The sequence below is a fragment of the Apus apus genome, chromosome 12 (genome assembly GCF_020740795.1).
Source record: "Apus apus isolate bApuApu2 chromosome 12, bApuApu2.pri.cur, whole genome shotgun sequence".
In the NCBI taxonomy this organism is placed as follows: Eukaryota; Metazoa; Chordata; class Aves; order Apodiformes; family Apodidae; genus Apus; species Apus apus.
The window spans coordinates 18,515,830-18,532,822 of NC_067293.1; the positions used below are offsets into that span (position 1 = coordinate 18,515,830).

The 16,993-nt window shown below is 51.7% G+C and overlaps 2 protein-coding genes across 2 annotated transcripts in view; both read right to left on the reverse strand.

The window, feature by feature from the left end:
* Positions 1-2,725, reverse strand: part of SH3BGRL (SH3 domain binding glutamate rich protein like) — a 38,106-nt gene extending 35,381 nt beyond the window's left edge. The window contains exon 1 of the mRNA XM_051630700.1: positions 2,618-2,725. Coding sequence (XP_051486660.1) covers positions 2,618-2,662 — 45 coding nt within the window. The 5' untranslated portion in view covers positions 2,663-2,725. The remainder of the gene's footprint in view (positions 1-2,617) is intronic.
* A 3,804-nt stretch (positions 2,726-6,529) lies between these two features.
* On the reverse strand, positions 6,530-16,488 carry LOC127389786 (proline-rich protein HaeIII subfamily 1-like). Its single transcript, XM_051630630.1, has 3 exons — positions 16,388-16,488; positions 8,352-8,842; positions 6,530-6,591 (listed from the first exon to the last, which is right to left on the reverse strand). The coding sequence occupies exons 1-3, from the start codon at positions 16,486-16,488 to the stop codon at positions 6,530-6,532; spliced, it is 654 nt and encodes a 217-aa protein (XP_051486590.1).
* Between the last annotated feature and the right edge of the window lie 505 nt (positions 16,489-16,993).

The window sequence follows — 16,993 nt, forward strand, 5'->3', positions numbered from 1 at the left end:
TGAACTTCACCAGAAGCCCCTTGAAACATACCTGGAAAATGCTTCTGCTTAGCCATGAGCTTTGTGAGGTATTTTTTCCTCACAGATACATATTACTACACATAAACTTTACGGAGAACAGCGCCTTGGGGAAACGTTTTATATACTGTGATGTGGCAAACTATGCTGCATAACAAAGTATGACTTTGCCAACAAACGACCACAAAATTTGGGCACCCTCCAAGACTTGCAGCCCCAGGCTGGGAGGTTTGAAGCAATCTCAACCCCTTTTCCCTTCACTGGGAGATGATGCTTTCCAGAGTCTCACAAAAGCTTAAAGAAACAGGGCAGTCGTTTTCTAAGAAGAAGGAAATTTACACTTATTTCTGTTTTGCTTCTACTCAAGCAAATTAGCTTAAGAAACCAAAATGACACAGTGCCAAGCATCACTGACAGTACAAAGCTGACCTAGCAGGAGCGAGAGCCCTCACAGGGCTGATGTTAGCCAGTTCAGTTACTTTGCTGCAAACAGCTTTGACTCTGTTCCATCTCTCTGTTGCAACCTCCTCTGATGTTGATTTTCCATTCCCTGAGTGGGTTATTTCAAATTCAGCACCCAGAAAGACTCCTCTGGTCCTCCAAGTAAAGCCCATCTCCCCAGTGGCTTAAGACCCAGCAGCTCATGCCCATCAAGCACATTTCCCTCCAGAGAGGTGCCTCTCTGTCTTACTTTAGGTTAAAACATTGATTAAAATTCTTCTACTAGAACGAAACAGCCACCCTGGTGAGGTACTTGGCTGATCTCTGCCAACAGAAACACCCTCAGTGTACTCAGTAAAGTGAGAATGTGCAAGTCCTGCTCATTACCACAACATTACTTGAGCTGCACTGGCTTTAGACACAGGCATGACTGTATATATATATGTGTCATAAAACTGCAATTATGTGCGCATTACACTCAAATTCCAAAAAAAACAGGCTATGCCAACATTATGTTCATATTCCACAGTCAAAGATGCACAAAGAAGTCTAAAAGGCAGCAGCACTAAGTCAGAATCGACCCTTGTAACACGTATGATCCACACGGGGATGAGACAGCGTTGCAGAAACCACTACGCTAATAAGCAAAAGCCTAATTTAAAAACAGGAAAACATCGTCAGGATTGAGATCATTGGTTGCACCCCTGGAGCTCAGTATCACCACACAGGCAGAAATCAATACCTGCCACGAAGAGGTCATTGATAAAAATCTGTAGCAACTGAATCAGTCAACTTGAAACCTATTACCAGCTGTGTTAGAAAGAACTACTTTTTCAATTTGCTAATAACTGCCTCTTTCCTTCCAGATGATCATTTTGTATAAGCCCAGAAGAAATCCCTTTAGATCCCCCCTCCCCCTTATGAAAGGATTTCATGACACTCTCCAGACCAGCATCAGATCATGAGATCTGCTCTCCACGATCAGCATGGACATCAAGATGAACAAAAGTGACAGGGGAAGAGAGTGACAGCAGGACCACCCAGGGCACACACCCCTGTGCCATCTGCGTGCGGTCACGACAGGGCTCAGCCTCTGGCACTGGAGCTAAACAGGGGCTGCAGCATCACAGCAACTATTACCAACCTGGCATTTTATCTGCTGAAGACCATAGATCAGTGACCGCACTCAGAAAAGGAGACTTCAGTGAGGGGTTTTTAATCTTCTGTCCTCTGAAAGTTTGGGAACCTGCGCCTGAAGTTCTCAGCCTAACCGGGACGTGAAAGGTCTTCACCGAGCCACAGCTCAGTCTCTTTACCCACTTGCAGTAAAAGTCACTGATCAAGAGCTGGCATTTTCTAAGTCTCTGGCATTTTGCAGGTCTCCAGCACACCCATACGAAGTGCAACAAAACCCCTGGAGTTTTAGACTCGGAGCATCTTTCACATGGACCCAACAGAATCTGGACAATCTTGAGGACACCACCGCTCCGAGCTACGTCTGAACCGAGGCACAAACCCCCCGATATTTTCCTTGGATTGATTATTTTGCTTTGGGAAAAGACGTTTGGTTTTTTTTTTCTCACCGAGCTCTGCCTACAGCACGCGAGAAGCAAAACCCAGCATTCCCACATGGAAAACCAAACCCAACCCAACCCAACCCAACCCGCAGCTCCTCGGGCAGCAGCCACACGTGCCTGCCGCCCCATCTGAGCAGAGGACAGGAGGAGGAATAAACTCACCCTACTGACAGGATGGGTGACGGCGTTGAGAGATGAACTACAAGCCCAAAAATAAAATAAAATAAAATAAAATAAAACAAACCACCCAAAGGCTGCTGTCTTTGCCTTCCCCAGGCAGGGCGAGGGCTGCCAAACGCCTGCCCGCCCACCCGGGCCAAAAGGAGCCAGCCCGGCTTCAGGGCTGGGAGGGGAGCAGCTCCCACAGCTCCCACACCACCCGGGACAGGACATTTTATTCAGGACGGGCAGCCAGAAAGCGCTGGGTGCTCCTCTCTGGGCCCGCCGAGGAGGGGAAGGGAGGGGAGAGAAGAAGCCGGGCTGCCCCAGCCTCTCTCCTCAGCCCGGGCTGCCCCAGCCTCTCTCTCTCCTCAGCCAAGCCCCCAAAAAATCCCGCACAACTTTCCCGCAGCGTCCCTTACCGCCGTGGAGCCGGAGGAGGAGGCGATGTAGACCTTGATGACCATGTTGGGGAGACGAGGCGGCGGGATGCGGGGCCGGGAGTGTGTGTCTGTGTGTCTGTCTGTGTGTGTGTGAGGCGCGGGCTGGGCTGAGGCGGGAGGGCGGGAGGGAAGGAGGCCTCGCCCCGCCTCGCCGCGCTCACTGGGCTCTGCCGGCGCTGCAGTCACCGCCCGCCGGCCCGGAAGGGGGAGAAAATGGTTTAAAAAAAAAAAAAAAAAAAAAAAAAATCGTAAGAAAGAAAGAGAGAAAGAAAAGGGGCGAGGCGAGTTCTCGACGAACCGCGCGAGACGTGCGGGGGAGGCGGCGGCGGCCGCGCCATGGCGGGCGGGGAGCCCCGCGGCGCTGCGGGGCTGCGGGGCCCGGGGCTGCGGGGCCCGGGGCTGCGGGGCCGCCGGGGCCGCTCCCCTCCCCTCACGGGGCCCCGCCGAACCGTCCCTGGGCGGCACCGCTCCCCGCGCCCAGCAGGTCCCGCTCGGCCTTGGGCACCCGCCATCTCCCTCACGCGTGGAGGGGCCGTCCCCTTCCTCCTGCTGTCCCTTTCCTTCTCCTTCCTTCTGCTGTCCCCTTCCTTCTGCTGTCCCCTTCCTTCTCATGCTGTCCCCTTCCTTGCCCCACTGTCCCCTTCCTTTTCCCGCTGTCCCCTTCCTTCTCCTTCCTCCCACTGTCCCCTTCCTTGCCCCACTGTCCCCTTCTCCTGCTGTCCCCTTCCTTGCCCCACTGTCCCTTTCTCCTGCTGTCCCCTTCCTTGCCCCCTGTCCCCTTCCTTCTGCTGCCCCCTTCTCCCACTGTCCCCTTCCTGCTGCTGTCCCCTTCCTTGCCCCGCTGTCCCATTCCCGGCCCTGCCCCTGGTGTGAGGCTGGAGCCAGCCTGCAGCTTCCCACCTGCGGGCTCACCTTGCCTTGCCTTGTCACTGGCAGGGGTGACACACGCGTGGGATGGGCAGGTGTTGCTGTGCAATGGTATTTAGAAGCGAGAATTTACTTCTAACATTTATTCCAGCATGAAAGTTGCTGTCCAAGTAGCGTGTCAGCCTGGCCAAAAGGCAGACTGGGCATCCAGTCGAGTTCTTCGCCTTCTCAAAATTGATGTGTTTTCCACACAGATAAGGAATCAGCACCACAACCTCGGGTCTGCCTGCTCCTAAGCTGGCCCCTTCCCTTCCCTTGCCTGTTCTTGTCTGTGCCATGGCTGGAGACTTCTTACCTGGCTTGGTGAGACACTGCCAGCCACCACATCCTGCAATTCCCCAAGGAGACCCTGCCAGCCACCATGTCCTGCCATTCCCTAAAGTGACCCTGCCAACCACTATGTCCTGGAATTCCCTAAAGTGACCCTGCCAGCCACCATGTCCTGCAATTCCCTAAAGTGACCCTGCCAACCACCATGTCCTGGAATTCCCTAAGGAGACCCTGCCAACCACCACATCCTGCAATTCTACTCCATGCTGCTTCATCATCTGTATTAATTAGAACCACCAGATGAGACCTCAAAGAGCTCTTACCTTTTACAGTCATGGTGACACAGTATTTAAGGAAATTCATATTCACCACCTGCCTTCCACTTGCCTCTGGTACTCCAAATACTACCTGAGATATATTTTATTACACTTTCTGATAGCAATGTCACAGAAAGCAGAAAATACTTCAGGTGATAAGCACAGCAAGCTGAAGTTTTACCACCTACAAGCCAAGATGAAACAAAATGTTTGTCCTGCTCTTGGCAAAAAAGGGGGAAGGTATTTCTGCAACTATTTTTCCAAAGTAAGCCTTCCTGTTTCAAATCAACAGGTTTTTTTCTAACCATTGTTTTAAAAGCCCGTTAAATTAAGAAGTATATGGAATTAAGTCACCTATCTTTGTTTTATTGATTTGCCAATAGTAAGAGGAAAGACACCTCTTTGGAGGATGATGTCTAGTTTTAATATTACTTATGATACTCACCTGATTTTGTGAGACTGTAATGAGATTTATGCATGTTTTGAAAAAGCAATAAACCAACAATTACTTAGGATGATGGTAGACAATTAACAACTCCTCGATTTAGGGAAATTCAAAATGTAATAAAAAGAAAGTGTACTTTTAAATCTCTTTAAAACAAATCGAGTGAAGGCCAGGAGATTAAATTTCTTGAAGGAATGTTTCTTTGACATGTTTGTATAGCCCCTTTCCCAGCTGCTTGAGAAATGCCCTGGTAATTCCCATTTCCTCTGCAGCACCACACCATGGGCCAGTCTGTCATCTGATTCATGGCAAGGAAAGCTGGAGGTAGAAACCACAGCTTATCAGAAAGAGTGAAAAAATGCAGGTGGAGAGCAGGGTTAGATAGGTTTATTTGAACTTTGGGCTCACTTGTCATTCTGCTGGCTGCTCCCAGGCCAGCTCTCCTCTCCTCCTCCTAATGCACTTCAGCTCCTTGGAGGTGGAATTCTGCTGGAGTGAGCTGCACCTCATCTTTCAGCCTGCTAAAAAAACTGGTGTAATCATTACTCTCAAAAGTGCACTTTAGAAGGCATTCTATCTTCATGAAAGAAGATTTATTAAGTTAAGAGCAATACATGAATTGGGTATTATTGAAACGACCAGGTTTCCTTGGCACATAATAGTAAATTTTCTACTCTATTGGCAGAAAAGTGCTATGTTTTCTGTTCCCAGGCTACTCATATAAAATCCATGCTATTATTTTTGTTTTCACTAGTAAACAGTTGGGAAGTGTTTAATTACCCTTCTCAAGGTAGACCAAAGCCTCAGAAAAAATTAGCAAATTGTTATGATGCCTCTAAGAGGAAAAAAAATCTCCAGTTCTTGTGCAGCCAACAATAATATATATATAAAATACTCAGTGATGAATCTCCTCTATGCCTCTGTGCACGTGCTGTGGCCTGTGTTTGCACAAGCCCAACTCGTCAGGCTGCATCTTTTATTACTGTCTCTTTCACTGGAAGGAAAACTAAAGAGTTGAATTTTTGGTTTGTGTTATTTTATATATGACAAAGCAGCAATACTGACGAGGTGGCAGCGCTGACTGCAGGAGGGTCAGTGCTCCCTGATGGGGAGGGAGCCCAGTGGTTTGCCCACCCCAGAACCACCCAGGGATTTCAGATAAAAATGTTGCCAGGAATGGCAAAGACCTACTTGCTTTTTCTTTATTAAACCACAGACAAGGATGGGGGATTCTGAGTACTGGCTATTTTAAGCTATTTTTAAAGAGAAAGAAAGAAATGTAGTAGCATCTCACAATGAAAGATATTACACTAATCAACTGCAAAATCCCTCTGGTGCCAAAGGTCAGGAAGCACATGCACTCCACAGGCTCCACAGCTTCTTTATAACCATGGAGAGAAATACATCCAGAATCCAGTTGCAAATATTTGCCCAGGAACATGAGGATGTGCCAGGTTTCCCTCTCTGAGTGTGACAGAGAAGATGACCTGGATCTGTCTGAACTCCCGACACGGAGCAACGTGTGATCAGCAGGAGATGTCAGCTCTCAGTAGGAAGTAAGAAATCTGCTCTTCGTTTCTAATCCCAGTTGGGCCATCCTTGAAGGATGACTCAGAGCATGTCTTCTGCCTTCACCCATGCTCTGCAAGAGCCGTGTCCTGCTCCAGCCCGTGCCAGCTGATGGTGGGTGGAAAGGCAGCTCCCCTGCTCCAACATGCTCCTGGAAGGGAGTGGGGAGCCCAGATCTGCTTCTCCTCCTCCTCCTCGTCTGGCCAGGGCCAGGTTTCTTGGCTCTGGAATGTAACTGAGCAAGAGACAGGGGGACAAGAGCTCCATGGGGCTGCTTTTCTGCTCTTGGTTACCTCGGAGATGGCACTACCGGGGTTCTGCTGGATTCCCTCCTCACCCACAGCCCAGCCCTGCACCCCCGGATTAACGCCTGCCCTGGCGCTGCTTCCTGGGGCCTTCGGGCACACACGGCACTGGGATCGTCACTGGAATGTGACAGGAGAGGGTCAAAGCCGGGCTGGGGTCCCTTTCCTCTCCCCAGTGCAGCTCTGTCCCCTCCCTCTCCCCCAGTCCAGCTGTCCCCTCCCAGTCCCCCAATCCAGCTCTGTCCCCTCCCTCTCCCCAATCCAGCTCTGTCCCCTCGTGTCCCCAATCCAGCTCTGTCCCCTCCCTCTCCCCAATCCAGCTCTGTCCCCTCGTGTCCCCAATCCAGCTGTCCCCTCCCTCTCCCCAAATGCAGCTCTGTCCCCTCCCTCTCCCCAATCCAGCTCTGTCCCCTCCCTCTCCCCAAATGCAGCTCTGTCCCCTCCCAGTCCCCCAATCCAGCTCTGTCCCCTCCCTCTCCCCAATCCAGCTCTGTCCCCTCATGTCCCCAATCCAGCTCTGTCCCCTCCCTCTCCCCAATCCAGCTCTGTCCCCTCGTGTCCCCAATCCAGCTCTGTCCCCTCCCAGTCCCCCAATCCAGCTCTGTCCCCTCCCTCTCCCCAATCCAGCTCTGTCCCCTCATGTCCCCAATCCAGCTCTGTCCCCTCCCTCTCCCCAATCCAGCTCTGTCCCCTCGTGTCCCCAATCCAGCTCTGTCCCCTCGTGTCCCCAATCCAGCTCTGTCCCCTCCCAGTCCCCCAATCCAGCTCTGTCCCCTCCCTCTCCCCAATCCAGCTCTGTCCCCTCATGTCCCCAATCCAGCTCTGTCCCCTCCCTCTCCCCAATCCAGCTCTGTCCCCTCGTGTCCCCAATCCAGCTCTGTCCCCTCCCTCTCCCCAATCCAGCTCTGTCCCCTCATGTCCCCAGTCCAGCTCTGTCCCCTCCCTCTCCCCAATCCAGCTCTGTCCCCTCGTGTCCCCAATCCAGCTCTGTCCCCTCCCTCTCCCCAATCCAGCTCTGTCCCCTCGTGCCCCCAATCCAGCTCTGTCCCCTCGTGTCCCCAATCCAGCTCTGTCCCCTCCCAGTCCCCCAATCCAGCTCTGTCCCCTCCCTCTCCCCAATCCAGCTCTGTCCCCTCGTGTCCCCAATCCAGCTCTGTCCCCTCCCAGTCCCCCAATCCAGCTCTGTCCCCTCCCTCTCCCCAATCCAGCTCTGTCCCCTCATGTCCCCAATCCAGCTCTGTCCCCTCCCTCTCCCCAATCCAGCTCTGTCCCCTCGTGTCCCCAATCCAGCTCTGTCCCCTCCCTCTCCCCAATCCAGCTCTGTCCCCTCCCTCTCCCCATCTCCCCAATCCAGCTCTGTTCCCTCATGTCCCCAATCCAGCTCTGTCCCCTCTCTCTCCCCAATCCAGCTCTGTCCCCTCTCTCTCCCCAATCCAGCTCTGTCCCCTCATGTCCCCAATCCAGCTCTGTCCCCTCCCTCTCCCCAATGCAGCTCTGTCCTCTCCCTCTCCCCAATCCAGCTCTGTCCTCTCCCTCTCCCCAATCCAGCTCTGTCCCCTCATGTCCCCAATCCAGCTCTGTCCCCTCCCTCTCCCCAATGAAGCTCTGTCCCCCAATCCAGCTCTGTCCCCTCATGTCCCCAATCCAGCTCTGTCCCCTCCCTCTCCCCAATGAAGCTCTGTCCCCCAATCCAGCTCTGTCCCCTCATGTCCCCAATCCAGCTCTGTCCCCTCCCTCTCCCCAATGAAGCTCTGTCCCCCAATCCAGCTCTGTCCCCTCCCTCTCCCCAATCCAGCTCTGTCCCCTCCCTCTCCCCAATCCAGCTCTGTCCCCTCCCGTCCCCAGGCCCCGCCCGCCCCGCCATGTTGCGCCCCCCGTGCCGCGCAGCCCGCGCCCCCTGCCGGCGCCCGGCGGCAGCACGGGCGGGGTTCGGGGGTTCGGGGGCCGGTACCGCCCGGTGGTGCCGGGGGGTTCGGGGGTTCGGGGGCCGGTACCGCCCAGTGGTGCCGGGGGGTTCGGGGGCCGGTACCGCCGGTGGTGCCGGGGGGTTCGGGGGTTCGGGGGCCGGTACCGCCCGGTGGTGCCGGGGGGTTCGGGGGTTCGGGGGCCGGTACCGCCCGGTGGTGCCGGGGGGTTCGGGGGCCGGTACCGCCGGTGGTGCCGGGCCGTGGCAGGGCTGGGCCGTTGGGCTGGCTGCTCGGCTTGCGAGCGGAGGCGGAGCGGGGGGTTTCCGCGCTCTGCGTAACCTGGGTTTGTTCGGCGTTTCTGGCGCCGCAGCTGCCTGAAGTAGCTCTGAGCTGCGCCGGGACCGGCAGAGCGGCCAGCGCTGCGGCTGCTGGCGTCGGGGGGACACACCCGGCTGGGGGGCTGCCTGCAGGGACCCCCAGAGCCCCCTGCCAACTGTCTGTGTGTCTGTGTGAGGTGACACCCGGCTGGGGGGCTGCCTGCAGGGACCCCCGGACCACCACCCTACAGCCCTGCCAACTGTCTGTGTGTGTGAGGTGACACCCAACTGAGCTGCCTGCAGGGACCCCCAGAGCCCCCTGCCAACTGTCTGTGTGTGTGTGAGGTGACACCTGGCTGGGGGGCTGCCTGCAGGGACCCCCATACCAGCACCCTGCAGCCCTGCCAACTGTCTGTGTGTCTGTGTGTCTGTGTGTGTGTCTGTGTGTGTGTGCCAAGACTGGGCAGCTCTTTTGAAATACTTTCAGCAAACTGCATCTTATGCATAAAAAAACCCCAAACAAATGAACAAAACTCCTAAACTGAAGCCAGAGGTGCCAACGCATCCAAGGTTGCGTTGGAGGTTCTGGATTTCTGCTCCAGCAATACTGGCTGCCCCAGGAGGGGGTTGAATCACCATCCCTGGAGGTGTTTGAAATGTTTAGATGTGGCGCTGAGGAATATGGCTGAGTTACATTTATGGTTGCACTCAATAATCCTAAAGGTCTTTTACAACCAGAACCATTCTGTGACGCTGCGATGCCGTTTGCAGCAGCAGCAAGATCACAGCAGAGGCTGCACTCTGGCCAGGATCCCCTGCCCAGCCAGTGTTGCCTCTCAGCAGCCAGAGCCCAGCCCTGGCCATGCACGACTCCCTGCTTTGGGTTTAATCTCTCCTTTTCCTTCTGCTCCAGCCTGGCCATCCAACCCACCAGCTCCAAGCTACCACCCAGCCCTGCTTCTGACGAGCCCTGCACTCCTTCCTGCAGTCCACTTTGTTACCCAGAAGTATCTGAGGGAAGTACCTGGAAGGGAATACTGCAGGATTTCGGTCAGAATAGCAGGAATAGCCTTTCTTAATGCCATTTTAGGCCACCTTGTCCAACTGGGCATTCTCAGAGGGCCACTGCCCTGAAGGGCAGGAGGTACAAGCCAGAAGTCTGCCACCAGCCTTGCCTGGTGCCTGGCTCCCACTGTGTCAAACTTTGCAGGGTCACACCCCTCTCAAACCCCGAGTCTCTCCAGGATTGGATTTTAAAACCTGGTGGCATCAGCCCCTTCCTAAGGGCTGCGTATGGGAGCAGCTCTGAAGGAAGAGGTACACACTCGTGCGGTGCCGTGAGGACCATCTGGCAATGGTGAGTTTCTTATTGTTCACTTTGTCAATGGATTCTAACCCCACTGATGCTGCAGTGTGAGACACATCCTCAGGCAAACCTCTGAGCTCCTGTCTGGGAACTTCCCCAGCCTCCTCCACCATAAACGCAGATGCAAAAAAAATCCACTCCTTTGGGTTTTCTGCTCCAATATTGTCTTTTCTACATATTCCTTTTAGATCTCAAGAGCTGATTCGTTCTAGGAAATATGTTTCAGGCCTCCTGCTTCTGACAAGACTGAAAAATTACTGACTATGCTTTTTAAGTCTTTTTGCTAGTTGTGGATCCAACTCTGATTTTTAAGCAATGATTTTTACATTTGTCTTTTTAACAGTCTTTTCTGTTTTCCTTACTAAAACACAAATCCAACCTCCTGAAGGATACCTCGTGTTTCTGAGAGCCTCCCATGTCTCATCTTCTGGCCACATTTGATTTCTTAGCCATGCTTGATCCTCCTACGTGCTTTTTTGACAGGTGACATGCACTTGGTCAGTGCTTCCCATGTGATCTTTCAGCAGCCTCGGTGCTGTGTAAAACCTTCTTAATATTTTAGCTGTCCCTTTCAGCTTTTTTTTTTTTCCCAAGCAGCTTTCTCACTGTTACAGAGTTCCCCTTTCCAAAACAAAAAACAGGGGATTTCTGTGGTTTTTGTTTCTGGGACCAGGGTGGTGACTCTCATGTATGTATTGGTCATTTCTTCAGTGTGAGGCTGGTGAGAGCCTGGCCCAGGTTGCCCAGGGAAGCTGTGGCTGCCCCATCCCTGGCAGTGTTGAAGGGCAGGTTGGATGGGGCTTGGAGCAGCCTGGGCTGGTGGGAGGTGTCCCTGCCCAAGCAGGGGGATGGATCTAGATGATCTTTAAGGTCCCTTCCAACACAAACCATCCTAGTATTCCATGATTCATGATTTAAGTGTGGTTTCTTAGGTGGATCAGGCTGAATTCAAACAAAACTTGATGCTACAACTTCTGCAGTGACCGTTTCCTCTGGGGCAAGGTCAGCTCCCCATGCCAGTGCAGTAACAAGCACAACTCTCATTAGTTTCACTTTGGAGGATCTGCCTCTTGTTGCCAGTAACAGAACCAGGGGAACTAGTTTACTTCCTCACTTGATTAACCTAGTTCCTACAAAGCAACCGTAAGTATCTGCAAAATCACTACTCACATGTAAGTGAGTATTCTATGATTCTGTGATTCAGAGAATGATTAGTTAGGTCCTGTTCTCTGCCCTCAACCAAGTCAAGCATTGCTTCTCCTTTTGTGGCTTCAGCTGCTCCGTGAAAAGCCATCCATATTGCCTAACCACCCACCCTCAGATGCAACAGCAATTGGGACAGTGGATGTTTCCCACTGCGGTTGTGCTTTCCGCCCTTGCTGCCTCCCTCGCCTTCATCAGGTCTCTGGTGAGAAGTCACCAAACCTGTTAATAATCTCCCTTGGGTGAGGTGAGGAAATATATTTTCTGGTTTAGAATATCAGATGGAGTATGTCCTAGGATGGAGTTGCCCCAGACCCTGGAGGTGCCTGCTATAGAGGGAGTCCAGACAGCTAACTCAAATGTGAGCATCTGCTTTTGGACAGATGAAACCTGCCTGCATTTCCCTGGAAATTGTTCTTGTTTTGCAGATGATATTCTTTATGCCTCCCAGTATGGCATTTGCATTTTTTGCCACCGTGTCACCTTGCAATAAAGGTGTATCCCAGCTTTGGGGACAGGACTCCAAGCAGGGCTCGGTGCAAGGCCAGGAACTGGAAACACTCTTGCCCATCCAGGTGGGCTCTGTGCTCTTCAGACCTGCCTTCCCCTCCTCACACGTGCTACCACAACTTCATCTTTTTGAAGAGAGAGAATTACGACTGTCACGTCAGACATCATGAGTTTGAGACCTGCCCAGCAGGGCATGCCATGTGAGAACCGTGCAGGAAAAGGCAAATAAAAGACACTGTTGGCAACTGCTCAGCTGATGAAACTACTCACTTTTCTTTTGTGCTTTTTCTGGCTCCATTTCAGTAGCAGTCTCAGTTGTGACTGCTTTTCCAAATTACATCTTCTTTTCAAGCTCCAAAACTGGAAGGAGTAACTAAGAGGCACACTTGCTGCTGACAGGTTGCTTGTCTGACTGCAATGGATTGAAAGTTCTTCTTATCTGTATTTTGTGTTTAATAAAAGTCTGCACTTCATTTGGTGCTTGCAGTCGTCCCCTCTGCTACTGAGGACAAGGTCACAGCTGAGCCAAAAGGTTTTACTGAAGTGAAGATGAACAAACAGACTCAATGAGAATTCTAGACCAACCAACAGACTTAAACCCTCATGTTCCTCAATTAATAAGCACTCAATATTTCATTGCAATCAATACTGAATTTGACACCTAAATCAATTTTCAGCCAGGCCAAACCATCAAATTACCCAGGACAGACTATAAAATTAACCAAGCACAAACACCTTCTGTAGATCAATAATCCACTCATCCCAAAAGTTATGTAGAAGAAGGACAACAGACTTGAAAAGCCACACACAGAACATGGGAATGTGTTCTGTCATATTTTGCCACAACCAATGTATATATTCATATTAATTGTAGTAGCTGGACATATGAGCAAATAGAGAATCCTACTTTCCCTTCCTTCTGAACTCAGGATCATGAGGTGGTCCCATAGCTACATGAACCATGTTGAATGTACCCAGAGCCCATCTCATGCTTGCTGCTGGCTTAGCAGAAGTCATCGAGGCAGATGTCAGCAAGGTGTTGGGGCAGCATCTCCACACAGCCATGCTGTCAGCACCTCTGGAGACATCTCATCCACTAGATCATGGTGTTGAAGTCAATCACTCAAGAGTGACTTTGGTGTGTGTTGCCTTTGTTCAGGAATATCTTGATCTGCTTCAGTTCAAGGTGATCTAGGAGAGCATTCGTCAAGTGGCACAGATCTTCTCTGACATTAGGAACAGGCTCTCCTCCTCAGGACATTCCTGCCTTGGGCAACAGCAGGACAATCTCCATGAGATACTGTGAACCAGTAAACATCTTGAAGGCCATCCCACATTCCAGACGTGGTTAGCAGCACCTTGGAGGCTGCTGGAGAGATGCAGACCCCTGAGATGACTGGTCAACAGACACAGGAGTCAGACACTGGGATACCAAAACCGAGCTGGTCGAGTTTTGCCCTGTTTCACAAAGATTTGGGGGCAAAACCTGAACTCAGCTGGGATAGCATCAGTCTGAGAGTACTTTCTTCATTTGGGTTGTCCACCATTCCCCAGTTTTCTAAAAATCTCTCAACACTTGAGCGTGGGTCTGCTCAGACTCTCTGGAGAGCTGGTTGTGTGGGTTAGTTTTGTGGTGACCTGGTCCTATGTTTCTGTTTGCAGGCTGGAGGTTTCTACCTCTGGAGTCAGTAACCTGGTTCAAAGACCTATGTTTAGAGAAGCAGAATTCAAATCTTGGCATGAAGCTTTCTCATGGAAACAGCAGCACAAAAAAGGAGTAACTTCTGGTTTGTTGCTTTGATTTACTCTTGACGGAGTCCAGTGATACGACATAATGAATTCAGGTTTAGGTCTTTTTGTACAGAATAAAAAAATGCCAGTTTGGGCAAAAAAAAACCCAAAAAAGGTCACATGGTACAAAATAATAATAATACAGAATAATCTTACTCTCCTAGGCCTAATTTATCAAAAAGGTTTAATTTCACTGCAACCTGAGGGCCAGGCTAGGTGTTATCAGATCATTTTGGTATTTCCATGCCCCATAGGTCACTATAAGGTCCTCCTGGAGCCTTCTCTTCTTCAGACTGAAAAACCCCAGCTCCCTCAGCCTGTCCTCATCAGAGAGCTGCTCCAGCCCTCGGGTCATTCTCGTGGCCCTTCTCTGGACACGTTTCAACAGCTCCACATCTTTCTTGTGCTGGGGGCACCAGGGCTGGACACAGTGCTCTAGGTGAGGTCCCACCAGGGCAGAGCAGAGGGGCAGAATCACCTCTCTCAAACTCCTGGCCACACTTCTTTAGATCCAGCCCAGGATGGAGTTGGCCTTCTGGGCTGCAACTGCACACTGGGGGCTCATGTCCAGCTTCTGATCCACTGGTACCCCCAGGTCCTTTCCCACAGGGCTGCTCTCCAGCCTGACCTCCCCCAGCCTGTGTTCATATCTGGGGTCACCTGGGCCCAGGTGCAGGACCCTGCACTTGGTCTTGCTGAACCTCATGAGGCTCACCTGGGCCCACTTCTCCAGCTTGTCCAGGTCCCTCTGGATGGCATCCTGTCCCTCTGGCACTTCCTATGCTTTCCTGTTCTTACTGCACAAAGTTACAGTTAATTGCACCTCCCACTTGGCCTGAAGGAACCGTGCTTCAAAATCCACAGGCTGCAACCAGGTCTGTGATTTTCTACAGGTCTGCATAGGAACAACCATTTATACCTCCAGCATCTCACAGCAGTTTATCCCATCTATCCAGAGGGAAGGGATCTGCTAACTAATGATCAGTCAGCTTAGTTTGGGGTTTAATTAGTATTTTTAGAAAAACCAACAGGCTTGAAAAAACACAAAGGTGAAAAAGAAGGTGCAGCAAATGGAATGCAAAGATCAGTAATGGATTTTAAATCTGTGCTTAATTTGCAGTGCACATTTTGATCCAAGCTTTCAACCCAACTGCTTGTCAACCCAGTTGTTCAGGAGAAGGTGCTGACAGACTCTTCAACAAATTCCTGCTCCTTTTCCACAAACATATAAAGACTTCTCAGAGAAAAGACAGGATGAAACAATAGCTGCAAGGAGACAGGCAAAACCCTTCAAGGCAACTGACAAAAGCAACTGAAGCACAAACTTTGTTGGTAATGGAGAACTTCTGCTATCAGACACGGCCTCCTGGAGGAAGACTCAATGTGTTTCAGGCACCAGAATGTTCAGAAGATGGAGAAAAGTGTTGGAAACAGTATTTAAAATCTTGATTAATCCAGGAGAAGTTGAAGGTGCCGTGATTAACAGGTAATGAGAAGGAAACCCATTGATACAGGAACATGCTCTATTTATACACAAAGGCAGGAAGAGCAAAACAGAAGAGAATCTTATCAGTGACAGAAAAGGAGAACAAATAAAGGAAGGCACAAACCCCTCTCTCCCCCCTGCATCTTCTGTGCTTCAGCCTTCAAATAAAATCAACTGCCACCAGTTACTAAACTCAACCCTTTAAGGAAGATGACAGCAAGAGGCAGAGCAGGACGGGTTACGTTGTGTTTGGTTCTGTGGTTACACTGAGGTTGGCAGTGCCTGGAAAAATGCACCCCCCCCAAGTCATGGATATTTTTTAATAACTACAAAAAATCATGGCATTTGATGGTTCTACATTGACTGGAGAAAGTTGGACCCGTGGAGGGAAAACTGCTCAGCTTGGCTCCAGCCTCCAGGAAGATCATAAACTACCCAGAGATAAGGACTTGGAGAATGAGGCAACGTAAAAAGTGACAAATCCAAAAGTCACCACAAATTTGTCAAGAACAGGGAGGGGAACAGCTGTTCAGAGAGCAGCACTGAAAGAGATCTGGGGATTACAGAGGATCAGAAAAGGAATCTGAACCAACGTGGCTATTGCAAATGCCACGCCGAGATAGGTTACCTAATTAACCTGATTATTGGATAGAGATGTAAAGAAGAATGCAAAGCTGCCAGGAGTCCAGAGCAGCCCAAGAGTGAGAAAAGGTTTCAGAAATATGGCCTATCATGTCATGAGACTTAAAGAGAATTTGTTTAGTCTAGAAAAATGACATGTAAGAATTTGGTATTACGTGAAATTGTCGAGTTATCTAACAGGTTAGCGTAAATTGATGCTAATTGTGCTTAATTATCTGCTAGGCTTGGGGAAAGAAATTTACATTCACAACCAAGGTACAGTTTAGGTGCTGGTTTTAAGGACAGTTTTGAGTGCTGAAACAGGCTATCTGGGAATACTGCAGAACCTCCTGTATGGCAGGTTCTGAGAGAGGCAAGCCTGCCTGCTTCAGGTCTTAGTTGCAAAGTCCTTCAGTCCTGAAGGCGGTTATTAACACACCCCTCCTGCTTCCCCCGAAGAACTGCACAAAATGGATGGCAGAATTCCTGGCGGCAACGGCAGCTTCGGTGGCAACGAGCGCCCGTTTTCCTCGCTCCCTGCTCAAGCCTGAGCCTTCACGTCCCGGCCTACCTCAGCCTCACAGGCCCAGCTCCAGCCGAGATGTCAGAAAGAGACCAAAAAACCGACTTGGCGCCAAAAAAAAAAATAAAAAAGGACGCCGAACCTTCACACACACCCCCCCCCCCGGGGGCAGTTCAGTCCTGAGGGCCAGACCACAGGCCGCTCAGGTCAGCCCGGGGGGGTGGGAGGCCCATTCCCCATAGGCCCCGGGGGGTGCGGCAGCCCGTCCCCGCGGGCCCGGGCCGCCCCGCCATGCCGAGCCCCCGCCGCCGCCGCCATGTTGTCGTCCTGCGGCCTGTGGTAACTTTCGGGGAAGTTTCTTTCCCGGCTTCTGGTGAAGGGTGGAGGGGGGGTGGGTAGGGAAGGCAGGAGGGTGGGGAAAGGGGGGAACGCGCCCCCGCAGCCAGCAGGGGCAGGACGCCGGGGAGGGGCGGCGCGGGGAGGCAGGGCAGGGCGGGCGGGCCGGGGCTGAGGCGCTGGCCCCGGGGCGGCCGGCGGGCGCGACGCAAGCGGCGCAGCCAGGCCCCGCCCCTCCCCCCTAGAGCCCCGCCCTCGCCCCGCCCCCCCGGGCCGCTCCCCGCGCTGCCATTGGCCGGCGCGGCTGTCAGTCAGCGGCGGGGCCCATCTCGCGCTCCCCATTCATGCCGTTGGGTTGCGTGTTGGTGTATTTTACTGTTTGCAATAAAGAGGGGGGGATTTTTTTTTTTTTGTTCAGTTTCTGCTGCAATTAACTCTTGGTCCCTTCAACATCTTTCTTTT